This window comes from Passer domesticus, chromosome 2, assembly GCF_036417665.1.
Source record: "Passer domesticus isolate bPasDom1 chromosome 2, bPasDom1.hap1, whole genome shotgun sequence".
In the NCBI taxonomy this organism is placed as follows: Eukaryota; Metazoa; Chordata; class Aves; order Passeriformes; family Passeridae; genus Passer; species Passer domesticus.
The window spans coordinates 88,276,951-88,292,374 of record NC_087475.1 but is presented as its reverse complement, the minus strand read 5'-3'; the positions used below and the strand labels follow the sequence as shown (position 1 = coordinate 88,292,374).

General features: G+C 42.2%; 1 protein-coding gene across 4 annotated transcripts in view; it reads right to left on the bottom strand.

The window, feature by feature from the left end:
• TEAD4 (TEA domain transcription factor 4) overlaps positions 1-15,424 on the bottom strand; it is a 51,955-nt gene that overhangs the window by 21,525 nt on the left and 15,006 nt on the right. For 3 of the 4 annotated variants that reach the window (XM_064409893.1, XM_064409895.1, XM_064409894.1), the window contains one exon: positions 15,091-15,345. In XM_064409893.1, coding sequence (XP_064265963.1) covers positions 15,091-15,345 — 255 coding nt within the window. Of the gene's footprint in view, positions 1-10,617; positions 10,698-10,800; positions 10,843-15,090; positions 15,346-15,424 lie in introns of those variants that run through there. The other variant, XM_064409897.1, reaches the window with a different exon arrangement.

Below are 15,424 nucleotides of genomic sequence, written 5' to 3'. Positions count from 1 at the left end.
GAATGAAGCAGGAATGAACCAGGAAACAAAGCCACAGCTCTTGGGACATTTTTTTATAACAAAATTATAAAACCCCAGAATTGTCTGTGGAAAGTTTGTGGGCAAAGAACTTGTATATTAGGACACAACAGACATGAAAAGGCAAGCAGTGAAATCAGTATTAACTATTCCAGTAGTTAAATATTCAATGAAAAAGTAGTAACTTTTTTCTATTTTAAACTCTTATTTCACTCAACCCTGAAATAAAGTGAATGCAAGAAAAGACTGCTGAGATTGACCTCTCAACCCGTTAGGGAAGGACTGGCAAATCCCTTAATTCCACCTGTTTCTGAAACAGAACAATGCAAATGTCCATGGCTGCAGTTAGGCCAGGTTCATGAAACACAACCAATGCACACATAGCAATGGGAAAGCATTTTACATACAAAGATCTTAATCTTTCCCTAATGGTGTCATTGTAGCAGCACCTCTTATTCCCCTGGAAGAAGAAACAGGTCTGTAGCTGAGAAAGCAGCTCCAGCTCCTGTAAACACAAATTAAGAGCTGTGTCTCTGCCAGAAACACAATACCCTGCCATGTAAGCACTGACCTCTTCAGTTCCCACAGTTTCAGCCTGAGCACAGTGACTGCCTAGGAGAGTTTGGTGGGAGCAGATGCTGTTCTGCCACCTTTCACCTGGCTGCTCTTCCAACCCATGTAAACCATTCGCACAAAGCCAAGACCAATTATAGCAACACACATCCACACCACCTTCCTCTACTGCCAACAATAACATTTATGGCTTCTCAAAGCTTCCATCTGTTTAGACATGGATACAAGCTGAAAGGTAAGAAACAACTGAAGTGATTCTTCTCAGACAGATGCTGACATATAAGAAATTTCAGAAGGACACACATCAGAAATGGGAAATGTGCTGAACAAAACAAGGCACTCAAACCCTCTTATCTATAAAGTAAGAAGAAGGAAAATTTTTGTTTCAACAAGAGGACCCTTTGAGAGCCAAGGTGAATGAGTTAATGGAAAAGAGAGGGAAAACTAGCCTTGAGAAGAGGCAGATGTGGAGAATTTCAGGCAAACTTCTAAAGGGCACGTATCAGGCTATACTGAAAATTTGAACACGTGAACTCTCCAAACCCTGGCTCAATTGTGGGTCATCCTTGCAAAACTAATTTCAATGGATTCTCAACCAGATACAATAAATTTTATGGAGCAAATTCATGTGTATAGTGCATCAAGTAAAGAAATTATGGAGGCTGAACAGTCTGACAGAACATTATTCTGCTGTAGCAGTAAGGCGCTGCAGGGGTAATCGGTATGATAGGATGCCATGAACAGCTCTGTGCCAGTCACAGTCAATTCCAGCCACCACCAAACTGGATGAAAAAACAATCAATCCATCAAATCCTCAACCAGAAGAGCATAAGATACCTTTGCTCGAATGTATTTTGGAAGGGGCAAGAGCCAGTAGGGACAGGAAACACATGAGGAGACACAAGAGGAACCACAAAAAGAAACATGAGAATGCACAGGAGAAATACAAAATAAGTAAAAAGATGAATATTGAGAAAAGGTGACATGTGACAGGGGACATTCCTGGGGATGTGGCTGGAAAAGTCATCTTGGAAAAAGTTGCTCCATGACAGAAGAACACTTTGAGCACCCATGCCAGAGCAAAGACAACCCTGAAAGGACTGCAGCCCAGTGAAAACACATGCAGAGACGAGAAACAGCTAGAAACAAGGAGCACCAGAGGGGAAACAAAACAAAACAAAATCAAAAAAAAGCAGGAACTGGCAGAAAGAGACTTTTACACAGTGATGCCAATCTTCTGCGTCACCCAGCACCTGATCAAAGGAATTAAGAGGGACTGAGTGTTAGAGAGAACAAAAGAAGGGAAACAGAGTAGGAAACAGGGAGGAGAGACAATAACTGCAGTCAGGCCTAGGAAACTGGGAGGTATTTCCATAAGTGTGCATTTAACTGTTTGTCTTTGACAACAGCAGCAGCAAAAATTGCTAAGTTCTCTCAGGCCACGTACTTCACCAAAAAAGACTAGAGGGAGGAGAAATTGTCGTACAAATTGCATCTATTGGACACCAGTACAGAAATTCTCTAGGAAGAAACTCTATGTTCTCTACATGAGAGCATTTAATTGGGGATCACAAAAATTTCCATTTTTAGAATTCACTTCCCACTTGCTAATATCTCTCATACAGTCTTCATATTCCAGAAGTATGTCCTCTCACAGTCAGGTTAAAACAGAAAAATGGCAGGTTAATTTAAGCTAATAAAGATACTGGTCGCAAAAAAAAACAAAACAAAAAAAAAAACCCACCAAAACAAAAACAAAAAAAAAACCACAAAAAAAACCACCAACAAACAGACCACTCTACAAAGACATTCATGACAGAGACTACTAAATATAGAACTATGTAAATTGCCCAAGCCCAGTAAAGTGCAACAAGGCAATATTAAATTACCATGAATCAAAACTACAAGAGAAGCAAGTCCTAAATGTCTTTTGTATTTCTTATCAGTAGTTAGATGTGAGCAGGTGTTATGTGGCTGGAAGTCTGTAGGCTCACAGGCTCTGGAAGGCACCTTCTTTCACAACCCCGGCTGCAGGGTCAGCAAACACCAACACTCCCCACTTGGCTGGAACAGGCAGAGCTGTCATAAACCGTCATATGGTTCATTTTTTAGAGCCTGTAAAGTGTCCCTCAGTAATCTGATCCTATGTTGTGTTCTTAGAATAACTCCCACTGAGGTCTGCCGTGGTCACCAGAACCTGCCAACAGTTGTGACTCCTCTGTCGAAACCGCGCATTGGGTTTCACGGAGCTCCAGCCAACATTCCAACCGTGGCACAGCACCTCTCTCCTCCACGGAGCCTTCTCCTGGGAAGCATGGCACCAAAAAAAAAGCAGTCAAGAGATACTGCCTGTGTTCTTTACCTTTCGTTCTTAACAGATACATTTCCAAGGGCAGCAATTTGGCTCCCATTCCATCTTACACTAAATTGCAAAATTTTGCATTCAATAGTTATGCAGAAAGGAATAGCTAAGAGAAGTGAATAAGGAGGCTTTTAGATTCTTCATTCTACACCTGTGCACCTTTGAATATAACTGCAGAAGTGTCTTCCTGTAAGGAAGAGGGAGGGAAAATCAAAGGGAATTCCCATCACCAATGAAAGCATTTTCCATAGAAAGCTGCAAGCCGACTTTCTGTTAGTAAAGGTATATTAATTTTTCTGCCTCTCATAAGCAGTATCTCTTTAGGACTTACACTTCCTCACACACCTGTTGCCAAAGAAATTAAAATCAAAGAATTCAGTTATCAAAATCCTTTCAGTGGGAAATGGCATGGAAGTGTCTGTTTCTTAGCAGATTCAGTATCTTTCTGCACTTACAACTACCTATAAGTAGTTCTGTAAGAGAAGCACTATCCAGCTGTATCCAGTGAAAGGTTTATCAAAGCAAGGTCAAGAAAGCCATCTCAACTCTCATTTCAATCTCTTTGTGTCACTTACTGATATCTCCTGGGACATGACTATCTCCTTGAATTTATTTAATTAACTGTTGGTTACAATCAGCATAAACATAATGAACTGTGTGCATCAGACAAATAAATCTAGACTAAAGAGTGAAGGTAAGGACATCTCATCTGTCCGCCAAATGTCAGTGTTTCTCTGTGAATACAAAGCAAAACTGACTGCCAACAAAGTTTTACCAGACAGACACTTTTTAGACAAAAGCAGTGTGGTTGCATAACCACACAGGATTAACTGCCACTGGGGTCTGCCCCATCCACAGCTCCCTGCACAGCCTTGCTTCCCGTCTCTCATTCCATTCCTGCTTCCTCCTCCCAGCTATGCTAAATGTCTTCCTGGACATCAGCTGTTCCAGAAATGGGGCTACATGTGTCAGAAACCACATTTTTGTCTTTTAGATGGTTACCAAGATGCACAGACATCCAACTTTTACTAATATAATCTAGTTTTAATGCTACCTTTATTAAGACTTCCTTTTCATCACAATGTTGTTTTCACCAGAGCCATGGTGAGAAGTTTTTGTTTGGTTCCTCTACTCAGGAGACAATATTGGAACTTAATACACCACTATGACCATCACACAGTGATCATTTCCCATGACCATGGAAAACCATATTGCATTTTATGGCACTGACCCATCCCATGAAGACATCTTTGACCCCACCAGAGCAGAACTTCAGTGCTCAATAGTCAGGTTTGAGTTTCCATAGCAGAGTTACTCACACCAGTGAGTTTTATATCCAGCTGGAAGAAGAAAATTTCCTCACTCTGATCATTTATTCCCTGCTTGAATTTTCTCAGGATGAACCTTCCACACAGATTCTCTGAGCTCATGCACTCCCTACAGTAAGGGGGTTTTGAGATAAAGAATCAAAGGACAGGCTACTATATCTGAAAAACGTCAAAACAGCCAAAGCCTGAAAACATGACGTTGAAGTGATTAACACCATCACAGTGAGATCTTTCTCAAAATACCAGTTTTCATCATTTGACTGTGCAAGTTCTGAACTCCTTCCTCTTCTGAAATGACAAATTCAAAGCTTTATTTGCTGGGCAGAATGTACCAGTCAAATCCCTGACATGGCAGTCGGGTGATTCATGTGTCCAAGGTCATAAAACTCAGTTGTCTCATTTACTAACCGGTCTAAACACTGAAACCCTCTCTTATATAATAGGTCTTCTGCTGGAAAGGTGTTTACTCCTCTCCTTTGCCACAGCACAGCCTAAATTCACAGCCAGAAACACAAACAATGCTACCACTATTTAGAAACTGCTGTTTCTCGATGGTCGGCTTATGATGCTTCACACAAGGTATATGGCTGGGTGATAATAGTTACAGACCCAGTTTTGGGGAAGCCTCCTACTGGTTCCAAACAAGTACTGGAGATAAAGGTAAAGTCCGTCACCATGGGTGTAGTTAGAACAACGTGAAGAGGTTTCCCTGTCCTTAGCTTGTCATTCCTCCCCCTGCAACATTACATCAACTCCTGTGTGCAGCTGTACCAGTTAAATTGATGGGAAAAGGGGAGGAAAGACTGACATGCACCACTCTAATTACCAATAACAAAAAAAAAAAAAAAAAAAAAAAAAAACCAAACCACAAAAAAAAAAAAAAAACCAAAAAAAAACCCAAAAAAAAAAACACAAAAAAAAAAAAAAAAAAAAAAAAAAAAAAAAAAAAAAAAACCCCTCCACATCCTCATATGGATTTTGTTGGTTTTGATTTGGTCGTGTGTCCGTCCCCCCCCCCCCATCAGCCTATTTTTAAATGGATTTGTGAACTAGTTCATTTTGTGGTCACATTAACCACAGCAGTGGCACAGCAAAGAGAACAGAGGAAGAATCAGTGCAGGACTTCTTAAACCAGTTTTGCCAGCAGAGAAACCGTAGTCAGGAACTGTACTCCACCTAACCCTCACACACAAACAGCCTGGTAAGAAAATGGGCAAGGCACTTCCTGAGCTTGCATCATTTGTCTAAAGGCTAAACAGCGTTAAACTGCCTTCTAATTACTGCCCCGAGGGCATGTGGAATTATTCCTTGTAAAGGTGAGCATTTTCTAAGGTACAACACGGTATGCAGGCAGGAGTCCCTCCCCATCAGCCTAATGGGAAGCTCCAGGCTATGCAGCTCTTCACCACACCTCAGTCTTTAATCGTGCTTTTCAGTGCATAAATTGAATATCCTCATCAGCTGTGTTTTCCCACATTATCGCCTCAGGCCACAGAAATGTAAATTAATCCATCCAATAAGTACTCTTTCATAAACTCGTTAAGGGCTGAAAAAGGAGCAGAGCTGGGACCAGAAAGTGGTTAGACAGTTTGGCTGGGAAATCCCACAATTATACCAAAGCAGCTGCATATAGTAACATGAGTCCTTCATATGCCAGGCAGTGTATCAGGTAACACCTGAAAGAGCCAACAACAATCCTACATGGAAAGGCATGTCAAACCAACAGATTTCAGTCTCTTGGGACACCTGAGAATGACCTTATTGAGGCACTAAGACACTTTACTCACCAAGGCCCGGGTTCAGAGAACTTGACTATTGAGGGCAGCACTGAAACCCATGTTTAACTGCAACAGCATTTTCCAGTTACCATCAGTCCAAGTTCTACGTTACAGACCTGGACATCTGCTAAATTCTTCCTTAGATCAATACATGTCTGCTCATTTCGGTATCTTCTAATAATTGTGGGGCATCTGAAAGCAATTCTCAGTGATGTTGTCTTAAGGGATAGCAAAAGCTTAGCCTTTCTACTGATTTTTTGGTCAGCACCAAGAGTACAGAGTTTCTGGCAGATTTGTGCCCCAAGTGCTCATCTTGTGCATGCTTCCCGATGACAGGCTGACTGTTTTTAACACTGACCAAGCACTCAGCTTCAACTGCAACAGAAATTAGAGCCAAAAGGGGTCTGTGGGATCTGTGCAGCCACTTGCTGCACAACCAGCACAGAGCATGCAGTTCTCAGGGCAGCTGCTCTGGTCTGGCTCAGTCCTGTGAGGAGTCATGACTACTTCACTTAGCACCTAAGACTCACACCAAGACTGAGAATTACACTGCAGCCTCAAGGAGAGCAAAAGAACCCAGAGACTGTTCTTGCATTATATGAATAAATGAATACTGATTTTCTTTAATTGAATGGCTGCCACCACTCAACTTCAGTTTACAGCATCATGATTTACAGTGCATCCACTGCTTGTGATCACTTTAAGCCATTAAGTTATAGAATCAGCATAAACAAATGCCTGGACACTCCTGAAAAATATGATTGCCTTTCCCCTTCCATCCCTCTCACCAGACTGTTCCCTGGGTCAGTTCAACTCTAATCTGGCAGAAATCTGTCCAGCTCATTTTGCCAACCTAGGTTGCTATCAGTTTAGCAATCTAACATGTATCCACAAGGAGTCTACTAGAAACTGAAGTTTGCCTAAAGAACAGGAGCACAAAACTGGAAGCAGAGCAGGGGAGCGAGGAAACAAGAGTGGCAACTCCCTCTTCTGCTGTGAACTGTAAGGTCATCTCACCATTTCTGAAGGAAATATACTCTTGGTCTCAACACAACAGCTCTACACCATCCCAACCTTATCAAGAATAGTTGTTAAAGATGTCATACTCTGTAACAGGTGAAAAGAGAATGTGAACAGAAAAACCTAGCAGAACCACAGATTAAATAATTGCATAGTCACCCAGGGACTGGTCTGGGTAATAGGCGAATTCTGCCAAGATCATGAAAATTCCTTACAGTGGCTTGTGATATTCCCTGTTCCTTCCCACGCTGCTCTCTTTCTTCTAACATTAGCACAATTCTGGTCGAGATTCTTTAAGTACCTGCTTCCTGACCGAGTTTCACAGTGTAAGTGATAGATAACTGAGCAACAATGATTCAGGCAGGAGAGCAGAAACATGAGGATGACAAAACTATTTAAGCTGAAGAGATACCTGAAACTGCACATGGATCCAGAAGGGAATTTACACAAATCTAGGTGCTTCAGCTACCTTCTATATGAAAACTTACATATCTAGATTTCTCAAATCACTTTCCCACAACTTTAGCGATAAAGGATCAGACTAAAAATGTACATCACAAGTACAGCTGGCGTTGCCTCTGGGCCCAGGAGCAGATGAAATTATTTTTGAAGGTCTTTCCCAGCACCATTTTCTATCATTCTACAACCAAAGCCGATGATGCCGTGTTTATATGCAGGAACGCTCCTAATCCCCAGTCAGAGTTGAAAGCAAAGATGAACTGAGTGCCACACATGCTGTGTGCTTCCCTGCAACACTGCCATGCTTAGAAACCAGCCTGTGTCTGCAGCACTTGCAGTCAACAGCGTGGGCACTGCTATTGGATTACCTCAGCAAGCATTGGTTATGCTCCTTGCACTCCTGCCCACAGACTCATGGAAAAGCATTTGCAACCCTTGTACAAATCAAACCCAAGAGGAAAGAGGAGTGATTCTAAAGGCATTTTACACGAGAAGTGTAATTTCCTGTTCAAGAAGCCAGAGACAGAGCAAGACTCTGGCTGTTTATGTGCATGGAGTGAGACTGAGAACGTGAAGGAGTACCCAGAAGACGGGTCACAAGTTCAAGGTGACAGCAATGAGCAACAGCTGCTGGCTATGCACCCTTCAGCAGCAGGTGTACCCAGGCCCCAGAGGTTTCAGTCAGCTCTGCCACTGACCAACAGATTTACAAGACCATCTGTCTGGGTACAAACTGCACACAGCCTTCCCAGTTTTGCTGCCCAGATCTTCACCACACACAGACAATACAGGGTTTGTTATGGATTAGCTTATGAGCAACTGTTTAGACCAAAAGACAGCTCTAGTTCTCCTGTGCTCATTATCTGGATCCTACATGAATGAGAATACTGCTTGTTCTTTGGGCTGTAAAACTGGCTTTTTCTGAACAAGCAGCTTCACTTTGGGTACTAGAAAATGGAAAGTTAGTGTTGTCTCACACTGGTTTTGCTTAAGGAATGCCTCTGAATGAGACTTTAAAAGGAAGTTCACCTGATAGGTTTTTCATACTTGCACTGAAGAAGGAACAGGAGTTCCCTTTCTCCTAGGCCAGGTGTCCACACAATCTGCATACTGACATTATCAGCTCCCTCTATGTATATGCACACCCTTTCTTGAGAAATGCTGTCATCCTTCTCTACTCAATATTTGGCTAATTGACAGAAGACAAAATGAGAAAGCACTCCTGGAATTTACCTAGAAGTCTGCTCTTTTTGTTTCAGACCTAAGGAAGGGTTCCTCAATCACTTAAATAAACATGCTCAAGTCACAAAACCACAGGTAGCATGAATCACAATACTAACAATTTACAAAAAAAATGCAGACATTTACAGCATCTATGTAATGCCCACTGTTCTCTTGTTTCCTGTGTAAAACCATAGCACTTCCCATCTGGAATCCTCCTCTCATTCACTAAAACACAGATACACATGCACACACACCATTCTCTGGGACTAGTTCTACAAATACAATCCTTATAGTTTTGTCTGACACAATTTTAAAAGCTTCCAACAGCAGCACTTCCATTGTAGCCTTTCAGAGGAGAGATTCCTCAGCACTGAGCACCATGCTGTCCTGAAGCCTTTGCTGATATCGATCCTATATTCTTTCTCCCCCATTAATCCTAGTCATGCTCACATGTTCCACATAAAATCCCTCTCCCTCCTAAATGTTAACACCCTTCAAATATTTTTAGACTGTTATTATGTGTCCCCCCACCCTCCACCTTTCAGTCATCACTTAGCCAAGCTATGTATATTTAGCTACTTTAATCTTTCCTCCTAAATCAGTCCCTTCAAGCCCCAGAGCTCAATGTTAAGTCTGGTATGCTTGCTCTTCTCAGAACTCATTCCATGTTTTTGAGATCTTTCTGGTAACGTGTTTACAGAAACCTGTCCAGAAGATAGCTTTACATGCACTGGTTTTAAAGAGAGAAGAAACCCCAGTCACTCGGCACTATTAACTTGCATTTTCCATGCCTGGTTTTTGTTCCCAGATTTTGAATTCAATCTGAATTTTTTAAGTATTAATGAATATTTGGTTCATTAATAAGAGTAAGGACAATAACTGGTTCATTAATAAGAGTAAGAGCAATAATTAATAATTTAGTTAATTAATACAAGTAAGAGCAAATTAGCAACTGATAGTATTGAACCCAATTGTGAAAGAAGGAAGTGGGTTTTAAAATATAAAAGAACACTAAGGCTTTTTAAAACTAAACTTTTCAGAAAATCAATGGCAATGTGTAAAGTTATCCAGAAGACGAGCAGGAGGAGAACAATAACATGCAACGAGGGAAAAGGCTGAAAAGTGAAATATAGATAGTATCTCAGTTAAAAGGCGGGTGAGTGGATACACCTACAAAACATAAATCTGGCCTACTAAGTTAGAAATCAGTTAAACTGGATGTATCATCTGCAATGCAAAAAAAAAAAAAAGGAAAAAAGAAAAAAAAAACAAGTGCCTTTCTGACAATATACCACTACAAATCAACTCTCAGAGAATTACAAAAAATTTGAAATTTTAAAATTAAAAAGTCAGAGGAAGAGCCATAAGAGTAATGCAATGTTGCCCATGAAGTCACTTAAATGTGATAAAAACTCTGTGGAAGCAGACATATACAATGGGGAAAATGCAGTACTACACAGCTCACTTGGTTTTTAAGCCTGACAGATAAATATGGGACTACAAAGCTGCTAAAAAAAATCAAAAGGGACAGGAAAAAATTGTGCCCTTTATTAAACCAACAGAATGAAGCCCTCACAAAAGAAGTCACAATAATTTTGGTAACATGTAGTACACAATAAGATTGTTACTATATTTATGTACAGTACTAAGCATGTTGTCAAGGAAAGATGCCACAGCCACTACTATTAATTGCAAGAAGATTCCTGGTGGGTTGGCATTTCAAAAGTGGTAAATTTCTCAATATTTAGGAAATGCTTGGAATTAATGCAAAAATATTTCTTTTTATGCTTGCATGGAGAAAACACCAGTTAAATTGACATACAGCTTAACACAAAGAACCATAAACTTGGCTTACCAAAGGAGATGGAAGGAAAAGCATGACAAGCTCCAGCAGAAGTTTAACCCACTGCTAATGTCTCCAGAAGTCTGGCTTGTCTAGTTGACAACAAAGAACAAGAGCCACGTAAAAGTAAAGCTGAAAGATGACTGAGTGAAATAAAACCTCATTTTTAAGCAACTCAAAAAACATCACACCTACCACCACAGGGGAGGGCAAAGTCTGCATCCTGACCAATTGTCCACTAATCCAAGTTTTATCTGTCTTCTAGTGTTTAAAATACAAGATTCCTTTTTTCTTCCAAAATCATGGGATAAAGGGCTGTTCCAGAGTTCACTAGGTCATAATAATGGAAGGGATAGGAGCTTCAGAAGGATCACTCTGAGGCATATCACAGCTGAAATAGAAATTTTGCAATTACCTGGAACATTCAGTTCAGTGTCAACTGAGCACATTCTCAGCACGTTTCAATAGATTTGACTGAAATATCACCAGGTAAGATGCTAAACTATAATACAGAGGAAAGCATTTGAAGACTCTCACCTTGTAGGTTTCCATATTTTAAATAACAACCATGCTCCTCCCTCCCCTGAAGAAAGTGTTTATGATCCAGGACAGGCAGTGTATGTTTTATGCTTCTTTGGATTTATGCGTTTGCTTTTCAGTTCTACTTTTAGTGAGTCTTTGAGGTTGGGGAGAACATTAAATGATAACTTATCCCTTTGAGATAAAGGCATTATCCTGCAAATTTATCTAATCATTTCAGAATAGGGGTGGGAGGGACCACCTGTGACCTGGCAGCTTTTAGCATCAGACTGACCTTTCATCCCATTTTAAGTCATGTTGTAAAAGCAAGACTGCTTTTCTTCAAGACTTTGTGGTCTGCTCCAAGTTTTAACTACTAACATGGTTGACTGTCCTGCTTCTATCACTCAGCCTCTAAGCTTTGGACATCTTTAAGTATTTCCTATCAGCAGCTCACAAACAGATGGCACCAGCCTGGGAGATGGATGACTGCCCCCAGCTGTCTGCCCCTCCCTGCTCAGCACAGAAATGGCTGAGCTGTTTGAAAAGCAGCTGCTAAGCTACTGACTCCTTCAGAACAGCCATCCAACAAACTGCCACCAATTCTAGCCCCTCTTGCAAAAAGGTGCTCCAAGCCAGGTGTTCCTGCAGTGGAAGGGAACACTGGACAGCTAAGGTAATCATGAGTTTTTCCAAGATCTTATTGTCTCTCTTGTAATATCTAAAAAAGGTATCACTTTGCAAGTTACTATTTTTTATTTCTCTGCTCTCAGTAATGTTGGGAGCCCTGCTCTGTTTAGCATCTCCATGCAAATCTCACAAAGGTATTAAGCTTTTTCCCTCTCCTTTCTCTACATCAGTACTGAAAATGCCAGGAGACACTCAACACCTAATTTGGTGACAGTTTATTTAGTACAAATGCTACAGGTATGATTTCTCCCATGGAAAATCATAGGTGAAAAACATAAATGACAGTTTCGTAATACTGTACCCCATGGTGCTCTAGCAGGCAGGACTCATAAAATTATTCTGCAAGACCTTAGTGGTACCAGAAGTCATCAGAACAGGAAGTGCCCAAAACTCAATGTTTCTAATGTCAACACAAAGATTAGGAGAAAGGACAGCATTCCATGTCACAGGAGACAGCTGCCATGTGCCTTAAGCAGGTGTCAGCAAAGCCTGCTGGAAAGGCCAGACAGGGCTTGCACCCAGAGCAGGCTGTGCCATGAGCTTACTCAATCAGGATGCTGCCTCCACGCAGAAATGGAACATGTCTAGTATGGAAAAAGATAACAAAAGGAAAGGCAGCAGAGGAATCGGGACACAGATTATCAGTGTACAGAGAAGAGCTTGGCTGACTTTGGAGTGAAGAGGGAATGGTGTTCACTCACAATCAGCAGAATGTTGTCTAAAGAGCTGTAAAGAAGCCAGCTTTGAAGAGGCACGGAAACATGAGCATGAGGCCTGTGGAGAGGCTGAAACACAAACTTTCTGTACAATTTTAAATGCATTTAAGCAAAACAGCACAAATTCTTCATATTGCCTCGGTACACTTCAGCTAAAAGCTGCCAACTTTGAACTGACAACAGGCTGCCTCACAAAAGATGAGAAGCATATAAATTGCACATAGAAGAAATTCTAAAACCTGGAAAATCTTGTCCATAACCACACGAGCCACTCCTCAGTGAGAAACAGTGAAATGGTCCCAGTTTTGTCAGGGGAAAGGGGCATATAGAGCTCTATGTAACACCTCACCCCTTGGTTCACAGAGCTCTGTGCAAGTCGGATAAATAACCATCCCTTCAGAGGCAGGGCCAGCTCCACAGCAAGCCTGCCCCGTTCCACAAGCTGGCTTGTGAGCACAGAAGATGAAATCAGGGACTATATTTATTCTCCCTGCCCGGTCATATCTTTCTATAGATCCCAGACACGGCCCTGCTTCCTTGGCCTGGATCCTGGAGAGGAGTAAGCAAAGGAGGGCATAAATCAGTGCCTGGGTTCTGTCAGGAGCACACTGAACCAACCATCCACACCAGGAACAGGTGCACTGAAGGCAAGCAGGGACACTGTCCCATTTGGAGTAGTGGGGGAGGGCTTGCAGAAAAGCTCTTTATTTCTTCTCCCTGAGCCTACCCTAAACTTTTCACCCGGCAAGAAGGTTATTTACCTTCTGCAGTTCACCAGTCCAGTCAACTGGGTGTGTTCCACTCAACACTAATCCATGCTAAGTCAGGCCCAGCCAAGTGTCACTGGTTTCTGTATCCCTTTGTGCTTCACTTTTGCTCTCATTTCTTTCCTTGTCTTTCACTCTCTGCTCTGACACATTCACTCTTCAAAGCTGAAATACTTCAGGGGCCGTGTAAAATGTTCAGTAATTTAATACACTCTTACAACACAACTTTTTCACCAGCAATTTTAAAAGTCACCCATCATGAAAAGCAGTGCAGACATAGAGCGACAAGAGGCACGTCACTAGTGCATGCTTAATAATCGTGGGGTGGATTCTCAGGTAATATTTTAGAGTAACGTTTTAAGCAAGCATCAGTCCCTAAAGGAGCAGTCTTCCTTTAACCTCATTCCCAGTCTCACCATCCTTTCTCTAAATACCAGCACAAGATGCGGGGCAGTATCCAAATTAAAGTTCACATCTCTTCCCCTTTCTGGCCATGTTAGCTTTAAACTGGATTAGTTCCCCAGTTGGTTCCATAGCACAACCATAAAAGTGTCTGCGCCAGCCCAGAGCAGGAATGGATGTCTGCCTGAGAATACTGGTCCCAGATTAGCCTCAGGGTGAACAGCCTTATGCAAACCCTATTGCTCTTCCCAGGTACAATGATGTGTGTACCCAGTAAAACCATCCACTGTAGATAAGGCCATGTAAACAAGACCCCACCCACGCTCCCACAATCACAGAAATCCATTCCCTGGCTCAGGGAACAATGGCCTGATGGGTGGACAGAAACCTGCAGAATTACTTGTGAAGTGCTCCGTAGGAAGCTCCGGGGCATGCAAGGAGCATCCCATGATGGGGCCTGTGAAGACAGGCAGATTCCAATGTATGGGAGGGGAAAAAAGAGAGCATCGACTGGGTAGAAAGAGGGCTGTCTTCCATAAGATCCTTGCTAGTGTTTTGAGAAACTGTCTACATTGGGACTTAAAACCAAATACTGGGTATTCAACTTTTGCTTTCCATTTCAGTCACATAAGTACCAGGTGCCTTCTTGCAACACTTGGCAAGATAATCCAGGCCAGACCAGCTTTTGGTTACCAAAATCAAAAGAAATACTAACTGTGGAAAAAACCCAATTCAAAAGCATGTCTGCCATGTACAAAATTGACTTCTGCTGCAGCTGCAAGCCAGAGCCTTTCTGTACTCAGGGCTGGGTATCTAGTTAGCTAGATGAGAAGAATCCACAGATGAAAGATACTTGTGCCAGGGCTGTGAGAAGGCAAACTACAATGAAGAGTACAATGAAAAGAGTACACAGAACTTTCTGCCCTTAACATCTGAAAAGTGTAGGTAGTTAACAAAGTGTAGGTGTTTGCACAGCAGCAGAGCCATTGGGGGTTCAGGAGCTGAACTTCTGTCCTGTAGCACCAGACATGCAGACCTGTTCTTACCCCCAACAAGAACAGTGACGATAGCAGCAAGAGATACCATAAAAAATAGGCTTTGTCACACCATGAAGCCATATATTTATATGTAAAGATTAGTTCAGTAGCATGCTCAGCTCTGAGATCTATCTTATGAGTAGTCCCCTGAAAAATAAACCTATAACTCTTTCTGTTTCATGAATGTCAAAATCTTCACACCCATTTTCCTAAATAACAACTCCAGGCAACCAACAGCACCAGCCTGGGAACACCTGAGAGAAGGGAATTCACCCAGAGCATGATTTGGGGCACAGGGCAGGCTGTCTGGAGCGTCGTGTGGTGGCTTTTCTCTCTCTCTCTCTCTCTCCTTACCATACATCTTGCCTTCGTCTGACAAGATGATCTTGCGCCGGCCGCATGGCGGGTAGATGGCTAGCGCTTCCTGGAAGCTCTGCTCGATGTCCGGACTCCACACGCCCTCAGCGTCATTGTCGATGGGTTTGTCCAAGGCCTCACTGCCCCCCGAGTCGTTGCTCCCCTCAGGGGAGGTGGGAGAACTCCACTCGTTGGAGGTAATGGTGCCAGCTAGAAACTCCAAGGTGCCACGCGGAGGAGCAGACTCAGAACCTGCAACGGCAAGCACATCCCAGCGGGCAGTTAGAAACCCTCCAAGGAGATACTAAAGCAAAACAAGTTTAAAAAAATC